The sequence below is a fragment of the Centroberyx affinis genome, unplaced genomic scaffold (assembly GCF_046629955.1).
Source record: "Centroberyx affinis isolate AG114_WGS23_722 - 3 ecotype Tasmania unplaced genomic scaffold, CSIRO-AGI_Caff_v1 ptg004233l_1, whole genome shotgun sequence".
Classification (NCBI taxonomy): Eukaryota; Metazoa; Chordata; class Actinopteri; order Beryciformes; family Berycidae; genus Centroberyx; species Centroberyx affinis.
Window position 1 is genome coordinate 93,390 of NW_027281973.1, and position 19,111 is coordinate 112,500.

At 41.6% G+C, this 19,111-nt stretch overlaps 1 protein-coding gene across 1 annotated transcript; it reads right to left on the bottom strand.

Annotated features, from left to right (window-relative positions):
- Window positions 1–9,238: 9,238 nt before the first annotated feature.
- Window positions 9,239–19,087, bottom strand: cyb561 (cytochrome b561). The gene is made up of 5 exons (XM_071543135.1): window positions 18,877–19,087; window positions 14,942–15,040; window positions 11,071–11,174; window positions 10,717–10,874; window positions 9,239–9,451 (listed from the first exon to the last, which is right to left on the bottom strand). The coding sequence occupies exons 1-5, from the start codon at window positions 19,085–19,087 to the stop codon at window positions 9,259–9,261; spliced, it is 765 nt and encodes a 254-aa protein (XP_071399236.1). The 3' UTR covers window positions 9,239–9,258.
- Window positions 19,088–19,111: the final 24 nt, after the last annotated feature.

The following is a 19,111-nucleotide window of genomic DNA, read 5'->3' on the forward strand; positions in this document are numbered from 1 at the left end:
ATATACTGACTTCACTACAGTTGAGTGCACAAGAAATCAGTGACTACAATACAGTGAAAGATAAGTTGGATTCTCACTTCACTGCCCAGAGAAATGTCATTTCTGAAAGGGCCAAATTTAACCGGAGACAGCAGGATACGGGAGAGACTGTGGACAGTTTTATTACCGCACTCTATTGTCTGTCAGAGCACTGTGGATACGGGGCATTATATGATGAAATGGTGAGTGATCGGCTGGTGGTTGGCCTGAGAGATAAAAGACTATCAGAACATTTGCAGATGGACCCTGAATTAACTCTACAGAAGGCAGTAACTAGAGCCCGCCAGAGTAAACAAATAAAGAAGCAGCAAGAGATGATGAAAACTAATTTTCACGGGGACATAGCAAGCTCACATCTGGACAGTGTGAATTCACAGCAGTGAGGCTCAACGCACAGGCAAAGTAAGGCACAGGCAACACAGCCATGTAAGAAAATGCCTTGGAAAAAGACAGTTTGACAATCACACTCGCAGTGTAAGAGGTGTGGTGATATGAAAGGTCACAGTCAGTAGCAGTCCCCAGCGAGGGAAGCGGCATGCAATTACTGCAAAAACAAAATGGGGCATTACAGAAAGGTATGTCGATCTAGGATGATAAGTGAGGTGAACGTCTCTACAGAAACAGAAGATACTGGAGATATTGCATTCCCAGGGGGTTGAGTAGCCAGCCAGATGGGAAAAGTAACCACCTAAGGGATGTTTGTTGCGGCAAGATACATTTTTCTGGTGATGTCACTTTTTACCAAACCTTAAATTTGTTTATGAAAGCATGACAATTAAAATAACATGAATAAACATATTTATTAAAGGCTCAATGCTCAATTGAAAAATAAACGGATAATCTTGATTGTGAATGTTTAATGTAAAGTCAGTGCAGACATGCAATTTTGAATTGTAGGAAATAGGTAGGCTAAAACAAAAATATGATAACAAATAGTAATAAAAATAAGAACAAAGTTCATATTTTAGTCTTCTCAGAGCAATACTGGATCTCTCCTGAGTACTACTACACTCACAGAACTGAGATCCAATAATTATGGAAACATAAATCAGTTTAAATAATGAGGAAATGCCCCAATTTTACATGGTCATAACACCTGCATACTGGGGCTTTAACAAACCCTCCTAAAACAGAAGCCCCTCTGATCTTTCCCTGTTCCTCCCTTTACTTCTCCCATTTATATTTTGAACATTGGCAAAATGGAGTCAGTGTGCAAGTGGGACTTGACAGGATTGGTTAAACTTGGGTGGCAACATCAAAATCAAGGACCAGAATGGCTCGCACAGATTAACATAACGTTCAGTCAATAGCCTCTTTAGACCCCTCAACTCCAGAAATGGCTACATACTCACTGCAACTAAATAGGGTTGACAGTTATTAAGGAGCGTGACAACCGCATTCTACAATCAAACTCACTACCTGAAAAAATCTGGTATTGACTATATACTATTGAATCCGAGTAGGGTGTAGCAGAACTGGACTGGACAACTTTTTGTTATGTGACGTAAGGTGAAACACTCGTTACGTTACGTAACATTACCATTGTTAATTTGAAAGAGACGGAGGTAAGTGTTGTGAGACATTCTCAATTTTTCTATCCAGTCTGTTTCCTCAACATTGCGGTTGTTCCACCAGTTCTGCGGTCTTCGGCGCAAATGTTGCGGTTAAAACTATTCTAAAACATTTGTAATAATTCAATAAACAATATTCTTACAGGTAATCCCATTTTAAGGCAAAACAGAGAGGATGTAGACGGATGCTATTTATGAAGGAAGGGAACCGTACCACTAGAGGGTACTAAAAACAATCAAACAAAGGGGTCAGAACAGAATTCAACCTTATTAAAGCTTAGAGTCTAACAAGTTTAAGTTCAAGTTTGTTTATTTATATAGCCCTTTATCACAAGGTAGGCAAGAGCAGATTTTAGCAAGACAAAGAATCTACCTATTCTACATAGGCTAACCTACCCGGCACCCCAGCCTTAGACCCTAATGCACACAAGGAAAAACTCCCGAGAAAAACCTTAGTAGGAAAACTTGGAAGAAACCTTGGGTGGGCTGAGGCAAATAGGGATTCCCCCCCCACCCCCCGTTCCAGCTTTCTACACGCCTGTTTTTGTGCACGGGTTTCGTCAGTAAACCAGGGCGACGGTTTCTTTAGACGGCAGGTCTTTGTGAGTAGGGGCGCAACAGAGTCAAGGGACTCTGGGAGGGAGCCGAATCGTTCTGGGAGAGAGGCAAGAGTTTTAGGTAGGAGATCAGCGAATTTTGTAGTCGTGGACGTATCAATACAGCGGATGCTGTAGGTATCAACTAGCTAATGAGATAATGATCTGATAATGCCGGTGGATACGGCAAAACTACTAAATCTGAAACATTAATACCACGAGCGAGGACCAGATCAAGAGTATTGCCGTTAGAATGGGTCTGTTCGTGAACTGAGAAAAGCCAAAAGTATCAATTAGGGACGAAAAAGTAGATTAGTTTTATAATTTAGATGAATATTGAAATCATCGCTAATTAGGATATTATCCGTACGAGTTACAAGGTCAGAGAGAAAATTGGAAAATTCATCTAAAAAAGATGAATAGGGCCCAGGAGGGTGACAGAGTGGTTAAGGCCGATGCTAACTGGAGCAGAAGGGCGCATAGTGAGCATCTCACAAGATGGCGGTGAAATCTACTTAGATGTCCGAGTGACATGCAAGTTGGTAAAATTAGAGGGGGAAGCTTCATTTAATGGAAGAACGTCATTTGGCTTTAGCTAGGTTTCACATAATGCCATTATGTCAATACTATGTTCTTTAATTAAGTCACTGACCAGCAGGGCTTTGTTAGCGAGTGATCTGATATTAATGAATCCGAGTCATATGCGCTTTGTGTTGCTAATAGTTTTGGGATGCTCAACATTGCTAATAGGTTTAATCTCAATTACATTGCTACCTTTTGTTCCGGGAGGCGGCCGAGGACGACGGGAGGAGAGACGGGGAAGGGATACGGTGCTGATTTGCGAGTACGTAATACAGTTTGTTGTAGAGGTAATGCTGCTGCCAGCAGGGTCGATATGAATAAGGTTATGCTGAGCATGTTTGGCTCGGTGATGGCGAATGATGGCACAGTGAGGGCGGGACAAAGTCAAGATTTTATTCACTGTTACCTGAGCTATCAGACTCCAAACCCACACTAGGTGAATGCCTAGCAGGCTGTCTAACAGCCTGCGACCCAGCATGCCTTAGGGGTGTGTCATGCCTGTCTCAAGCACCTGTCCATGTTCCTAGATAAAATGTGGGGGTAACACTTTATAATAACCATCATTAATAAATGGTAAATTGATAGTTAATTAAACTTTAGTTAATAGTTATTTTACTGTAAATTATATATTGTATCATAGCTGATAAGAGACGGTAAAAAGGGTAAAAAGCTATGATACAATATATAATTTATAAACAAATGATTTTATATTACACAAACTAATGATAAAATAACATAAATTATAGCATTACTAATAATTAGTAAACATTATTAATGATAATTTCATTGTTTGTTAACAGTAAAATAACTATTAACTAAAGTTTAATTAACTATCAATTTACCATTTAATAATGATGGTTATTATAAAGTGTTACCAATGTGGGCACCAACCCAGTAGGGTGTATGCCATCTGTCTTAAGCATGCCAGGTTTACCCCAGAAGGAGGGCCAGTTATCTAAAAACATAAAACCCTGTTGCTCACAATACTTGGCCAGCCAGCGATTAAGGGAGACTAATCTGCTGTAGATATCATCAAGCGTGACGGGGAGGGGACCAGAGACGATTAAGCGATGCAGACTCATCTTGCTAGCAAGGTCACATGTCCTAATTATGCTGTGTTAAGTGACCTCCAACTGTTTCATCCTAGTGTTGTTGGTGCCGACATGTACTACAATGTTATCATGAGTAGCCTGATTAGCCTGGTTGTTGTGTGCCTTATCCATATGTCTATGCCTGTTTGTCAGCACCCCAAGAGTAGCCTCTATGTCGGGAACTCTGGCCCCTGGCAGACAGACCATTTCAGCTGGTGCTTCTAGCCTAATGTTGCAGGTTATGGAGTCTCCGATAACTAGGATGCATGCGGGGCCGAGGAGCCGGGGCGGCAGGCCAGCCACAGGGACTACCAAGCGGAGCAAAACGATTCTCAACCGGGGTTGAAAATCAGGCCGCACAACAGACGGCTGGCTCATGTGGGCGCTCCAACACCTCTGGACCGGGATAAACTCATCACTCATTACTGAAGGGGCTACGCTATCTGGGGAGTCATGGCTAACGCTCGGGCTAACGCTAACACTAGCAACACGCTAACACTCACTCTCTAATAGAGTGAGCTTCTCTAAAAGTAAGGAACAGACAGAGCAGGAAGCCATACTTACCAATGTTGATGAGGGTAGCAGTGGAAATGAATAAAAGCTTAGCTGAGGCTAGGAACTTAGGCTGTGCTAGCGGCTACCAGAAGCTATGATACCAGTCAAGCTATGATACAGAGCTAGACTGAATAACGTTATGCGAAAGGCTATCTAGCAGAGGGTGCTGGAGTGTGCTAGTGGCTACCAGGAGCTATAATGTAAGGCTAGACCGAATAGCTTTAGACAAAAAGGCTATCTAGCACAGGGTGCTAGCTTGCTGCGAATAACTAAGTAAGTGGGAGTTGCTAACTAGCTAAAAATAAGCCCACAAGACTGGGCTAATAGCGAAAGCTGCTAACTAGCTGCAGCTAGGAAATCAAGCTAGGCTAACAGATGATACTAAGTTGCTACAGATAAACCAACAGAAGTCGAGAGGGGAGGTGCAGAAGAAATTGAAGAATATGCAGTTTACAGGTTGAAAGGGAGGAATTAGGTTAGAGGGAAAAAATGAAAAATACACTGGGAAGACGCTAGCAGCTTGGCACCGGAACCAGAAGTGACGAATCGGAACAGGAGAAAATCACGGCTCGTGATGGACCCAGGACCCAGAGCATGCTCAGTGGGAAGATGGGAACTCAAGTTGTTCTGGGGTGGGCAGCCCCACAACACTGAATTTTGTGGAAGCGTCTCTGCTCCAAATCGAAATCAGGTCTCCTGCTTGAGAGTCTGCAGTCTAACTCCCTGCGGGCCATGTGACCATAAAGTGGTGAACAGACCGACCAACCAACAATGCCATCCATAGAGCCCCTGCTGTCACGGGCTAAAAACTACAGGCAACTGCCAAAATAATGGAAACACATTTGATTGTATTACAAAGTTTCTTGTAACTGCGCATGTGGTTGTTGTGTGAATTATTGTCTTCCAAAATATGCAGTTATTATTTATATTAGTATTAGATATTAGTAAATTATAAAGTTGCATCAGTACACACGAAAAGCATGGTGACTGGGCTTTCAATATCTCCACAAAGGTGAATTCTATTTAAATAGGGACATTATCTGCCCTTGGTAACATATTTGAGGTGCCGTATTTTCATATTTGGGGTGCTGTGTATTCACGCCTTGTGACTCTACCCCAGTTTCCTCTTGGGAGAAGCCAGTCTGGACTCTCCTCTCCATTACAAAACTGTCAGTACGTGATGGAAGGGAGTTCACTGCTTTTAAAGGGAACGAGAGGAGCTGATTTGATTGGTCATGGCTGATGTCATACCACACCCAGTGATAATGTATTTCTCCTAATCCCACCTCGGTTCCAACTGCACCGCAGATGTGCTGCACTTCTCTGGCCATGAAAATACCAACAGTCAGTTGCCACGCCCAGTGCACCTTGCGCTGCGTGCCGTTGACTGCGCTTTGCACCTGAACCATTGATTCGCAATAGTAGGGCCCATTAAGTAGGACTGTATGAATTAAGATATGAAAAAAAGTGAGGTTCACAGCATGTTTTTATGTTTCCCTTAGTCAACCAATGACTTGTTCTGAGTGATGACTTCTCATGATTGAGGAACACAGTCTAAGAAATCTTTGATGTGTAATTTGGATGAATATGGATTTTTAGAGATGCTAAGTTTCCTGTATTCATGTTAACATCTAGAATTATGTTTGATGTTAAATTTAGGTGTGATGGACATAACTGTCCCAAAAAAATATTTTTAGCCATCTCACACAATGTTAGAGTTACTGTTAATTAGAGTGCTTTTATTTAACCTTTATTTCACCAGAACACCTGGTCAAGAAAGCAGCATAAAGACAAACAACATCCAACAATGTCCAAAAGCAAAATACAACAAAATACAATCAAAGCTATGTTAAAGAAAGAGCACAGTCCCATTTCCTGTAAAAGCTTTTCAGTAGGCACTATTCCTGTATCAAACCAACAGGCTTATGAACCAAACCAACTACATCAACTGAACACGTCTGTCACAAGATCAATGATGTCAGCGCGCTGCACTCTCTTGGTCTTGAGAGCTCATGGCTAAAAACTAAAATGGGAAAAAACTGTTGCCAAATTTTTGGAAACCGAACACTTTTGAAGAATACCAACCTAAAAGTTGATTCCCCTTTAAGCAGAGGTTTGGTAGAATTTAGGCTAAGGTTTGAGGAAACCTTGTAGAAACCCCTGTAGTTTAACCTACAGAGGTCAATGCAGTGAAGATGCAGTGGATTACAAAGACATTGAACACGTAATTTTACTTTTGATACTATGATACTTTTGACACAGTGCATTCATTATCAATACTTGAATAGATTTACTTAAAGGATAACACTAAAGGTGTTTTTTAATGCATTGCTTACTGTCAACAAATCCAAATGGTCGGCTTATTAACTTGTTTGAGGAACAAGTCGGCCGGCCCGGTGCATCGCAATGATGAAATATGCTGCCCAGAGCAACGGCATGGCTCTGTGACGTGTTTTTAATCGTTTTTTTTAAACAATAGAGTTCTATGGCTACTGAGAAATTAACATTAATAATAATACATAACAAATTCATTGCTGATTTTGTTATTTTGATAGGATTTGTTGACGGTAAGCAATGCATTAAAAACACCAGCCTGGTGTTTTTAATGCATTTCTTACCGTTTCTTACCTGCCAGTGCAGCCATGTCCCAGCAGCCATAGAACTCCATTGTATTAAAAAAACGATTAAAACTCATCATCACTCATCATCACGATGCACCGGGCCGGCCGACTTTTTCCTCAAACAACTTAATAAGTCGGCTGTAAACACGTTTTCCATCTCAGGAAAGTAGTTCCGTAGCACAGAAAATAGTCCCCGGCGTAATGAAGAATTTGTTCCCATTTGAATTTGATTTGGTAAAAACTACAACAGCCTGACTTTTCATGGTAACAGTTAGTGATTTTTAAAATGTAAACTATGTCTTTGTGAGCTGTATTTAAAGGTTTTTATCTTACATTTGGAGCCAATGACTTCCAGGTTGACGGCTAAAAACGGAACGTGGGAAGTCAGAAAGTAACGGGAGTAGAGCAAACACATTGTTGATTTAGTTATTTTCATAGGATTTGTTGACGGTAAGCAATGCATTAACAAACGGCCTTATCCTTTAAGAAGAATGTTAGAGGACTTTTATTTTGATCTACTGAGCACTATTCTAACAGGGTTGTTGTTCTTTTATTTGAAGTACAGGACTTGTGTACTTCTTTTAACATGATGCTTCAGTTTGGTAGAACATTTCCTCTGCTCAGTGAACACACCATAACAGTTCAGCAGCAGTCTTGGGATCCACAGTCACCGCTGATCCAGCTCTCAGTGTTGATAATGGAAAAGAGGCAACATTACTTCTCAGTGAGTATGATCCAGCACACAGTATGAAACATTATGAACTGGGTCTACTTTGCCCTGTTTATAGAAGCCAGGAGAAGGATCGGCTGGCAGTTTGGTTTAATAGTTAGAGATCATTCTTCAGGTTTGAGTCGCCATGACTGAGAAGCATCTACCCTGGCCTGCTGAAGTGTCTCTGAGCAAGACTTGAATCCCAACCAGCACCTAACCCTGACCTCCCTGAGGAGGGGGGGCAAGGGAAAAGACAATTTCCCAACAGGGATAAAAGAGTGAATTATTACTGCTGTAGTGAAAACCATAATCATAATAATAACAATAATAATAATAATTATTATTATTATTATTATTATTATATTGGTTTTCACTACAGCAGTAATAATTCACTCTTTATAATGTTAATAATAACAATGATAATAATAATAACTGCATTTTAAAGTGTATTTTCTGGAGAAAATGCGTGTGATTTCTGAGAGAAGCATAGAAAGAGAGTTAAATGAACAAAAAATAGTTTAAAAAATAGTTGCTAAGAAATCTGAAAATTATCATTACCCTGTACTGTTTTAGCAGTTAACTACTTAAAGCTGCACTAAGCAATTTCGACCACTAGAGGGTGACAGAAACCGCAACACATTTGTAAATAAAGAACAGCAAAACTACTGGACTACGGAGGCTCATAAGGCCAAACCGTGCATAAATGCTAACAGCTAAGCTAAATGTACCTACGGAGAAGTGTCACCGGTTACTAGTCTCACTTTGCCAGATCTTTCTCCCCCTGAAGGTCACATGTCCCACAATGACAAGTGAAGAGGCAGGTAGCAAGTTTACTCGCTCGCTTCATCAGCGTTTTCGCCTTTACAAGACTTTTTTTCAGGACTGGGAGGGGGAGAGCGCCGCTTTTAAACAGCAAGGGAGGAGTTTATAAAAAAATGAAAAGCTACTGAATGGACCGGGAGAAGCTTCAACTTGGTCCGGATTTTGACAACAAGCTTTAGAAAAGAGGTGAAAACAGCAACACAGCTGCTGCTGTGTGGATATTTGTTTATATCATTACGTCTCAAGGAAATCTATTTCACACGTTAGTTTCAGGATTGGTTATAGGGTCTAAAATCGCTTACTGCAGGTTTAGCTACTGGAGAAGTAGTGGAAACGGTGGTAGGATCAGTTTAAGAAGTAGGAGGAGAAACAAGAACAAGAGAAAGGGGGTAATAAAGTAAATGAGGGAAAGATGTTCCAATAATCAGTAAAATAGCCTGAAAAGTGGGAATAAAAATTTGGGGTCAAAGTTCACTGTTCTGTGCATGTATCCCCCTCCCCATCTACTTAATATCTTTGTTAACCCTTCATGATGTTGGCCATGTTCACTGCCATTTTAAATTGATGGGATTTTTTAATGCAAACAAGTATTAACAGAGACTGGCTGGATGCTGTTTATATCCAAATGGGGGGTGGTGGTGGGGGGGGGGGGGGGGGGGCAGACAGAGGTCAAGGTGTGGTTGGTGACCCCCCCTCAGTAAGGGTCTTGAAGTGGACAGACAGGGACTCCTCTTCTGGGTTGGGGGGGCGTCTGTACTCCTCCCTGGTGACTATGTACCCCACCAGCACCCCAAAACACACCAGTAGGACCCCCAAGATGTTGGCCAGCACCCCCTCTGGGACAAACTGAGAGTAGGTCAGCCTGGGTGGGGGGGAGGGTAGAGAGAGGGTTAGGGTTAGATGTTTTGGAAGTAGATGTACAGATAGATGGGGTAGAGATAGATGGAGAAAGAGATAGATATAGAGATAGGTGGGAGAGACTTACATGGATAGCAAAATGAGGATAGAATTAGATGTGGTAGAAAAGAGGAGAAGAGATACACTGGAGTAGAGGTGGATGGGGAAAGGGATACATAGGATAGATGGAGACAGAGATAGATGGGATAAACAGAAGATGATATAGAGATAGATGTAAAGATTGTAGAGATAGATGGGATAGAGAGAAGATGGGTTCAGGTCAATTTCCCTAAAATGACTTGATTTACAGGGAACATGGAAGAAATGCTTCTCTTAATTTACTGAAATTAGAAGAATATGGTAGATTCAAAAAGCTTAATTTTGGTAGCTTTGATCAAATTAAGCCAAACTTTGTACATATCCCAAACATGTCATTGATTATTGTCATAGATATCTGTTATACAGGTCACTGTCCACTAATGAGTCATAGATTCACACCAGGTATCACACCTTAGGTCTTTAATCAAATGTTTTAATCAAATTAAGACAACGTTTTTGTTTTAAGTGTGACGGTGTGGACAAAGAGATATTTTGGAGATATTTTGACAAACCCAGTTTGGACTGCTTGGTAGCAGCAAGAGGCGACTGAGCTCGCTGAGACAGCTGAGTCTGGAGCCAATACTGTCTGTGGATCCAAGTACTACAGGTATGCAAGAGACATATAGGTCCAAAATCACCAAACTTACCCTTTACAGGACCAGCGCCCCCAAGGTGACTGGTGGTATTACAAATGTATTGTGAAAATTAAAAAAAAATAATAATATCTCAGAATAGGAATATGGTAGAGTATCTTAAGTATATTTCCAAGGTGCGGACAAACAATCTAGTTTATTTACTTGAAGATAATAATAATTGAGGATAGAGATAGATGAGGAAATAGACAGATTGGGGTAGAGATAGATGAGATAGAGGTAGATGGAGATATAGATCATTAGATAAATTTGATAGAGATATATATATAGATAAAGATGTTGGAATAGAGATAATGGGGATGGTGATAGATGTAGATAGAAGGGATAGAGATAAATGGAAAAGACAGATGTAATGATAAAGAAATAGACTGAGGATAAAGGTAGAAGGGTAGATAGATAGATAGATAGATAGATAGATAGATAGATAGATAGATAGATAGATAGATAGATAGATAGATAGATAGATAGATGGACATACTCGATGCTGAAGAGCAGTTTCTCAGTAATGCCCAGTAGACTGGTCCCTACAGCCAGAACCAGCAGAACCAGACCACAGAACACATGGAGGGGGAGGTACCAGGCCCGTAACCATGACGATGCACCAGGAAACAGGAAGAACAGCAAACCCATCACCCACTGGGGCGAGAGAGAGAGAGAGAGAGAGAGAGGGGGGGGATGAAAAGTTACAGATGTAATTCATAGATTTTCACAGTAGCTTAGGAGAACTAAGCTAGAGGAGAGAGGTTGTGTGTCTCTCTGTGTGTGTGTGTGTGTGTGTGTGTGTGTGTGTGTGTGTGTGTGTGTGTGTGTGTGTGTGTGTGTGTGTGTGTACCTGCAAGCAGAAGAAGACAAAGGTAGTCATGCCACACCAGCTGTGTAGAGAGTACATGTCTGGAATCTTAGCTGCTCTGTGGAAGTCAAACACTGCTACGATACCTAAACACACACACACACACACACACACACACACACACACACACATACACACACACATCTTAGCCATAACATTTAGCAAAACATCTCTAGGTTTCAGAAATAATAATTTAAATGTTTGTTTGTTTGTTTTTTGGTTAAATGAAGTGCACTTCTACTTTGAATATTTGAATTAATTCCATTAATAGATCTATCTTAATATAATATTTAGAGATAATATCAAATAATATGTTTATATATTGTAATATTTAATGTATTTCATGTTTCAATGTATTTGATATTAACATGTAATTATTATGTAATTAAATAATATTTCATATTTGACAATTATGTTCCAGAATATTGTAGCTGTTAAAACAAATTAGTTGCTTGTGTTTTTTATGTCAACTATTCCGATTTCTGATTGACATTTCATGATTGCTTCAGGTTATTGATAATTTGACTGGTTTGTGTTTGTTGATGATTGATGCCTCTAATCTGATGTTGTGTTTCCAGGGTCTGGGAAACGCTGACCTCGACTGGAGAGATTATCAGAAGGTGGACAGACTGTCCCTCTGTTCAGACTCTGGAGGCTCTGAGTGGCAGAGGTCAGAGGTCACTGAGGAGGTTAGAAAGCTCCTCACTGGTGTGGAGCCACAGCTGGACGAGATCCGTCCTGACATGCTGAAGGCTCTGGGTGTCATTGGTTGCCATGTCTCTTCAATGTCGTGTGGATTTCGGGGACAGTGCCTTTGGATCAGCAGACAGGGTGCAGCTTTGTTCCAATTATCGAGGAATTACAAAAGGTGCTGGAAAGGAACCTCAGATTCAGGAACCACAATGCAGATTCTCTCCTGGTCGCAGTGGACCAGAACCAAGGGGTCAGGGGAGTTTGATCATCTACAGAAGCCCATTGAGGACAAGTATTCAGACATTTATTTACGCAGTTTTCCCATGATAACAAGTTAGTTTTCTTTGTTTTGTCGAGTTATTGAGTTATTTATGTCATTATCTCACAATAACTACCCTGATGAATAATTTTATAGTAAAGACAAGTTTGCCGTCCTCTGATTCAGTGTTCTTTTTAATGATACATGCTGCATAGAGAGAAGTACATCATAGCAAAGGGAATGGTGCAGTTCTCTAACAAGGGTCAGACTAACCAAGCTTATATCTCCAAGGACAGCCACCTGCAAGCCCCCTAAGGAACAATAGCATCTTGTCTATGTATGACAGTCATAAACCCTCACATGGAAGCACATGATGAACTCATGATAATCAATACATTGGAACATAGTACATATTTTCTCTACATACCCATAACCCTGTTCAGGGCTTCAGCATGTCATAATGTCAGTGTGATGCAGCAGAGTTGGAAATTTCAAGGAACAATATAAAGTAATTAATTTTCTCTGGAAAACAAAATGTAATTTTCTCGAGATAACGAGATAACTCTATACCCACTACTTTGTTGTGCAGAGATCTCGAGATAAAATGATATAAATAACTTGATATGTTGAGAAAACAAAGTGAAATTAACTTGATATCACAAGAAAATGGCAGAAATAAAATATGCCCCCCTGCAACTGTATTCCCCTGCGTATCCTGTAGGAGGCGCTGTGGGAGTATGGAGTGCCGAGGCCATTGCTGTGAGTCCTGATAAACTCAGACTGAGAGGTGTGTTCACATTCTTGGCATGAAGTCAAGCTTGTTCAAGGTGAGCGTAGGACTCTGACAAGGATGCCCCCTGTCCCCCCTCCTGTTTGTGAAATGCATGGACAGGATATCAAGGCGAGCAGGAGCAGCTGCCCCAAGTGGAGGAGTTCAACTATCTTGGGCTCTTATTTACGTGTGATGGTATTATGGATGGTGAGCAGGACTGCAGTAATTGCAGGGTTATACGGACAGGTTTCTCAGTAGCTTCATAGTCAAAGTGCAAACACAGACCGAGGGCAGGAATACAATCAAATATTTTCTTTTTCTCCTCCAATTTTGCATTGCATATCAGATAACTATCTTAATTTATGTTCCTAATGCTCTGTCTTAGTGTTCATTTTACTTTTAGGTCCCGTGCTTCCTAATAAGACACCTGGCTTGCCAGTTTGACATTATCATAGATTAAAGCTGCATTACGTGATTTTTCTGACCACTAGAGGGCGGCAGAAACTGCAACACATTTGTAAATAACACACAGGAAAACCACTGCACTACGGAGGCCTATGAAGGACAAAAGTAAGGATAAATGCTAAGCGCTAAGCTAAATGTACCTGCTGAGAAGTCTCACTGGTTACCAGTCTCACTTGACAGATCTTTCTCCTGCTGAAGGTTACATGTCCCACAAGTTTACTCGCTCGCTTCATCAATTCCACCATTACAAGATCTTTTTTCAGGAATGTGAGGGGGAGAGCGCCGCTTTTAAACAGCGAGGGAGGAGCCAAGCTAGATTTAACAAAATGACAAGCTGCTGAATGGAGCAGGAGGAGCTTCGTTCAGGAGTAGAATTTAGAAAAGAGGTGAAAACAGCAACACAGCTGGATATTGGGTTCAATCATTATGTCTCAATGAAATCTCCACATGGCACACATTAGCTTCAAGATTGGTTAGAAGGTCTGATACCCCTTATTGCAGGTTTAAATACAATACAATAACAATAAATATGTATTACAGACTTAAGCCCTCTACGTTAGTATTGTCAGGTGAGGTTGGTAATTAGATTTTTCCCATGCACATCAGTAATTTCAGATGCAGCAGCTCTTGCACTTTTCCACTATTTTCTCTGTTTTTCTTGGCCCCAAAATCTGGTTGGATTGAAATTAGGTAAAAATCATCCCCTGGTTTTATTAATGCCACCAAGAAAGGGCTAAAGATGAAGTTCTCTATCCTCACTACGAAACCAAACCCCTTAATTGTATCCCTGAAATGTGCTTAATTTCTCATTATATAAACATTAATTATCCATTAAAAATAACATTGCTTTAATAAAGTAAGGTCAGTATCATGGGTTTATAAGGGATTTATTCATGGGCTGGTTCACAGAGACTCTAGAAATTAAGGGATTTTCATGTCTTTTGTGCTGGTTTACAGGTTATTAATGAGTTATAAGTTCCTGTATCCCTGAATGTTACATTAAATTAGAAAGTAAGCAGTCAAACATTAAGGGGAGTTTAAGTTTTGATGGGGTCTCCTCCATTAATAACTCCTTTAACTCATTTTAAGGGGGGTTTCCATGAATTAAAGGGTGAATTAATGTAAATGTAAGGTTATTTTAAGGGATTACTGGATCGTAGAGCCTATATAATCACACAAGGAAATTAGCATTGAAGGGCATCACCCATCCTTTGTTTTTCATTGGAGGAAAGCTAAGGTCTGACTGTTCTACTTATCATTCTGAGTGCTGTGCTTTAGGATTTCTGTGTTAGTGGGACTTTCTAAAAAAAAAGTTGATTAAAAAAAAATGTATTTCTTTTCCCAGACATACGGCACCATATGAACTAGCAATGGTGAAAATAAAAACAACATCAATTAGATTTTTTTGTGAATTAATATAGTGAAAAAACTGTCAAAAAAGGGGGCTTAATGAGCTAATATTGAAATGAAAGACCAGCTCATTTCAATATTAGGTGTAACGCATTATATGAGAATAAGCACACAGTGTGTCTTCTTCCCTTACTTTCATCCAGCCAAACCCCAATTTTTAAGTGTCACTATGTGGTGAATGACAGCTTGAATCAATTTGATGTTTCCCTCTCTCTGTCTCTCTCTCTCTCTCTCTCTCTCTCTCTCTCACTCACCTATGATGCTGATGATGAGGGCGAGCAGGTGAATGACGGCGTGAAGCAGCTTCACGTTCCTCTTCGCCTCGTTACGAAACACTCTGTAGACCAGAATAGCTGGAGAGACAGAGAGAGACAGAGAGAGACAGAGAGAGAGAGAGAGAAATTAGTGTTTTTGGTCTTACACTAGCAGTAGTATTAGATAGAGGGGGAAAAGAGATGTAGAGGGGAGATGAAAGACAGAGAGAGAGAGAAGAAAGGTGAGAGGGAGAGACACATAAAGAAAGAGACAGAGAAAGAAAGAACAAAAGAAAGAAAGAAAGAACAAGCGAAAGAAAGAAAGAACGAACAAATAAAAAGAAAGAAAGAAAAATGAAAGAAACCCAGAGATAAAGAGACAGAGGAAGAGAGGAACAGAGAGACAGAGGTTAGTGCAATTTAGTGAAATCAACTCTTCAAATCTTTATCCATTAACACAATGTACATAGACTCTAAACCTAACCCTAAAATGTGATAAAACACACACACACACACACACACACACACACAAACACACACCTGGTATACACACACACACACACACACACTAAGCACCATTAACATCAGAAGAAACATACTTATCACAGTGAGTCAGCATTCAGCACTAGTGTGTGTGTGTGTGTGTGTGTGTGTGTGTGTGTGTGCGCACCTCCAGGGTGTTGTCCTCCCTCATTAACCCCCCCACACACACACACACACACACACACACACACACACTAATGTCCAGCTGACCTTTGCTTTGTATTGTTCTAATGTCATTTTGCTCCATAACAGACAGCTGTCCTGTGGAATCAGTTGAACTAACCTCGTTACTCTCATTAATGAAGCACAGAGAGGAGGAGAAAACACCAGACATCTCACTCTGGTGATGTTTGTGGTCCCTGAAATAAAGGCAGAGTCTGCTGTCTGCTCTGCTACAGTCAAACATCACAGAAAACATGTGAGAGCGGCTCTCTAAAAATATTAAAAACAGCAAGACTTGGCCTCAGTTTACATTTTTAAGATTATCTAATGAAACCGAGGCCAAGTCTTCATGTTTTTAATATTATTTGGGGTGTTGCCGTCCATGTTTTTTCATTCTGCTGGCAATGGGTTGGCGTTCATGGAAGAATCGAGATATCTGGTGTATTTGGTCAAATTGCACTCAAGCCCAAAGTATAAAAGGCTTTCAGGATGTATAACAAACTGGCGGCCATATTGGAGGTCATCAGTTCATAAACATGGAAAAAACATCACAATAAATCAACAGGATCAGTTCTACATCCTCAGTCTGTGTGTGCAGCCTAACTCCCCCTTTTGTCTGAAACTGTCTTTTCAGTGATGTCGGGTTGTTTAGGGGCGTAATCCATTTCCTGTGGGCGTGTCTTGTGGGCGGGGCCAGTGGGCGTGTCTTGTGGGTGGGGCCAGTGGGCGTGTCTTGTGGGCGGGGCCAGCGGTGAGCCGGTTGTGTTCTATCGAGGCGAGGCGAGCGGCCGCAGGGCAGGAAGTCACAGCAACAACAACAACGGAGGAAAGCAGGAAGAGAAGAAAGAAGAGCGAAGCTAAACGTTCAGAAACATCAGCGTCAGATCGGCTGTGGAGGCTTTACGCCTCAGGAGAGATGACATCATCAAGATGACTGACAGGTGTTGGGAGAGACACGCCCACTTTTACAGGTGGACCAGGTTTTTACTATTAAGTGATCAATCTTCTCAAACAGATGATTTTTGCCAAAACCTAAACAAGGCGATGGTAAACACGTCGTCCCCCAGCAGTGGCGCTGTCGTCCCGCGGGCCAATCACAGACGAGCATGTTGACCAATCACAGAGGAACCTTTCAGCTCAGCCAGCTCGTTTGATGCGTGGGACAGGAAGAGATGAAGGGAAAATGGCAAGATGCATCACTCCCTCTAGACTTGTCAAAAAAAGGATCGTTGAGAGACGGACGCAGAACGAGCATCATCTCCTCCAGATTTCAGAGCTGAAGTTTGAAGAGTTGAACTTCCAAAACTCTGTATTGTGAAAACCTCGTATCTCCCAAATGTCCCAAAACTTTCAGGAGCCAAGAGAGAAGCCTGCTCTCCTGAAATTCCATGAAAATGAGGACAGGTTTTCATTTACTGAACCTGAAGCTAACTGTTGTAGCTGCTGAACTGAAGCATTAGCTAACCTTCTCATGTGACCAACAGGTGGAAACGTCCAGAACAATTCCTGCTGCTGGACCAGAATCCTTTACTGGAGGAACCTGATCTGAACTGGATTCCTGATCTGAACTGGATTCCTGTCAGAAACATGGAGGCTGAGCTTCAGAGTTCAGGCAAATTTCTGAAAATTTTATGAGACTATATTGAAGAAAAAAGCTTTGATGTCAGATTGACCACAATGCATTTCTGAGTTGGTCCAGTGGGTTTTAAAGTTCCCACATGGTGTAAAGCAGGACTCCCTCTCCTCTGTGGTGATAAAGGAGTTGGATGGTCTATCTAAACATGGTGAAAGTATCAAAACTAAATCCACACAATCCATATTAGTGCAGCGAGCCTCTAAACGAGCCGTTTGGACTTCCGTAACTTTGTGATGTCACAAAGGTTCGCTCATTATCATTTTTGTAAGAAATAATAGACTAACAAAGAGTTTTTTTCAAAGCGGTTGAGCGGTTGTCGTCGTTTATTACCGGAGAGTTTTCCCTACCTGTAGCCGCCGGGCCGCGGAGTCTCACGTTTCACTCTGGAAACGGTTAGCCAATGGGAACAGAGGGGTTGTTAATATTAATGAGCCTTAAAGACACGGAGACAGAAACGGCCTGTTCTTGGTAAGGCTCAGAGAGATGCTGGAAAATGAACGTGGAGAAATGGATTGAGAGTGTTTTTGGTTCATGACACCACACACACACACACACACACACACACACACACACACACAGCTTTGAATGGACAGAAAGACATAAAATAAAACTCTGGACAGAGCAGAATATGGGACTTTAAAAGATTTCATCAAGGGGAAGCGTGTGATCCTTCAACATGAAAATCACCAAGGTCTTCATACAAGAAAAACTCCTTACCTGAAATTAATCAATCAATACCTCTAAAATGTAGAGGATCCAGTCTTTTTAAGCGTCTTATTTGTTCAACCAAGAACTTTATCCTTTAAAATGCACAAGGAGTGACGTATCTTCCTGCTCTCTAGTTGGAAAGAAGCTGTTTCAGTTTGCTGACTGGAGCTTTCTGTACCGCCGCATCAATTCCCTTCTGATTTACTGTCAAAGACTGACTGGATATGTCACACACACACACACACACACACACACACACACACACACACACACACACACACACACACACACACACACACACACAGTGATTGCTCTTTCTCTGTGTCTAAATCAGATCGTGTCCTGTCTGTGAACCAGCTGGTATCAGTCCTGAATCACTTTCTGTGTAGCGTTAGCTTAATGCAACAGGTCAGCAACAAAACCCTTGGGGCTAACACACACACACACACACACACACACACACACGCACACACACACGCACACACACACACACACACACGCAGACGACATACTGCTTGGACGGTCACATGTCACATGAGCTCCGCCTCCTGTTTCATTTAGTTTGTAGAATATCATATGAAATCAGGGAGTAGATCTGCAGACCTCAGCGCTGTCAGCCATGTTGGAGGCACAGAAGAAGAGTCACTTCCTGTGAGGTCTTCAGTTTAACTGTCTTTCCCTTACTTCTCAATCAGCTGAGACGTTTACAGTCTGTAACGCTGTCTGGAGGACAGAGAGCCTTTCTGTCCTGGTTCTTTGAAAGCTAAGACGTGCTGAGATCTGGTTCATCCTGCATGTAAACTGGAAAGTCACAGATTTCTGATCGGTACTGCATTGATCAGTGCAGTATTGATCAGTGTGATCTGTCAGTCGAGGCTGTACTCACCGTCTCCGTACAGGAACACCAGGCCCAGCACCATGCACAGCGGGTGGAGGTTGAACTCGCGGGCGGAGCCGTCCCAGGCGAAGCCGCCGCGGTAACGACCCATCCAGACACCGGTCAGCACCACCGAGGCCAGGCCGACCAGCTGGGACCCCCCCACCAACCAGCCAAACAGGGACCGAGCAGAACCAGAACTAGGACCAGAACCATCCATGATCTGACAGAGAGAGAGAGAGAG

Bases quoted from the DNA above. Each gene is read 5' to 3' on its own strand.
- cyb561 (XM_071543135.1), bottom strand. From the start codon at position 19,087: ATGGATGGTTCTGGTCCTAGTTCTGGTTCTGCTCGGTCCCTGTTTGGC. The intron at 11,175-14,941 runs GTGAGTGAGAGA...GTGTGTGTTTAG, and splicing joins CCTCATCATCAGCATCATAG to GTATCGTAGCAGTGTTTGAC. The intron at 10,875-11,070 runs GTACACACACAC...CTCTCGCCCCAG, and splicing joins TTGTCTTCTTCTGCTTGCAG to TGGGTGATGGGTTTGCTGTT.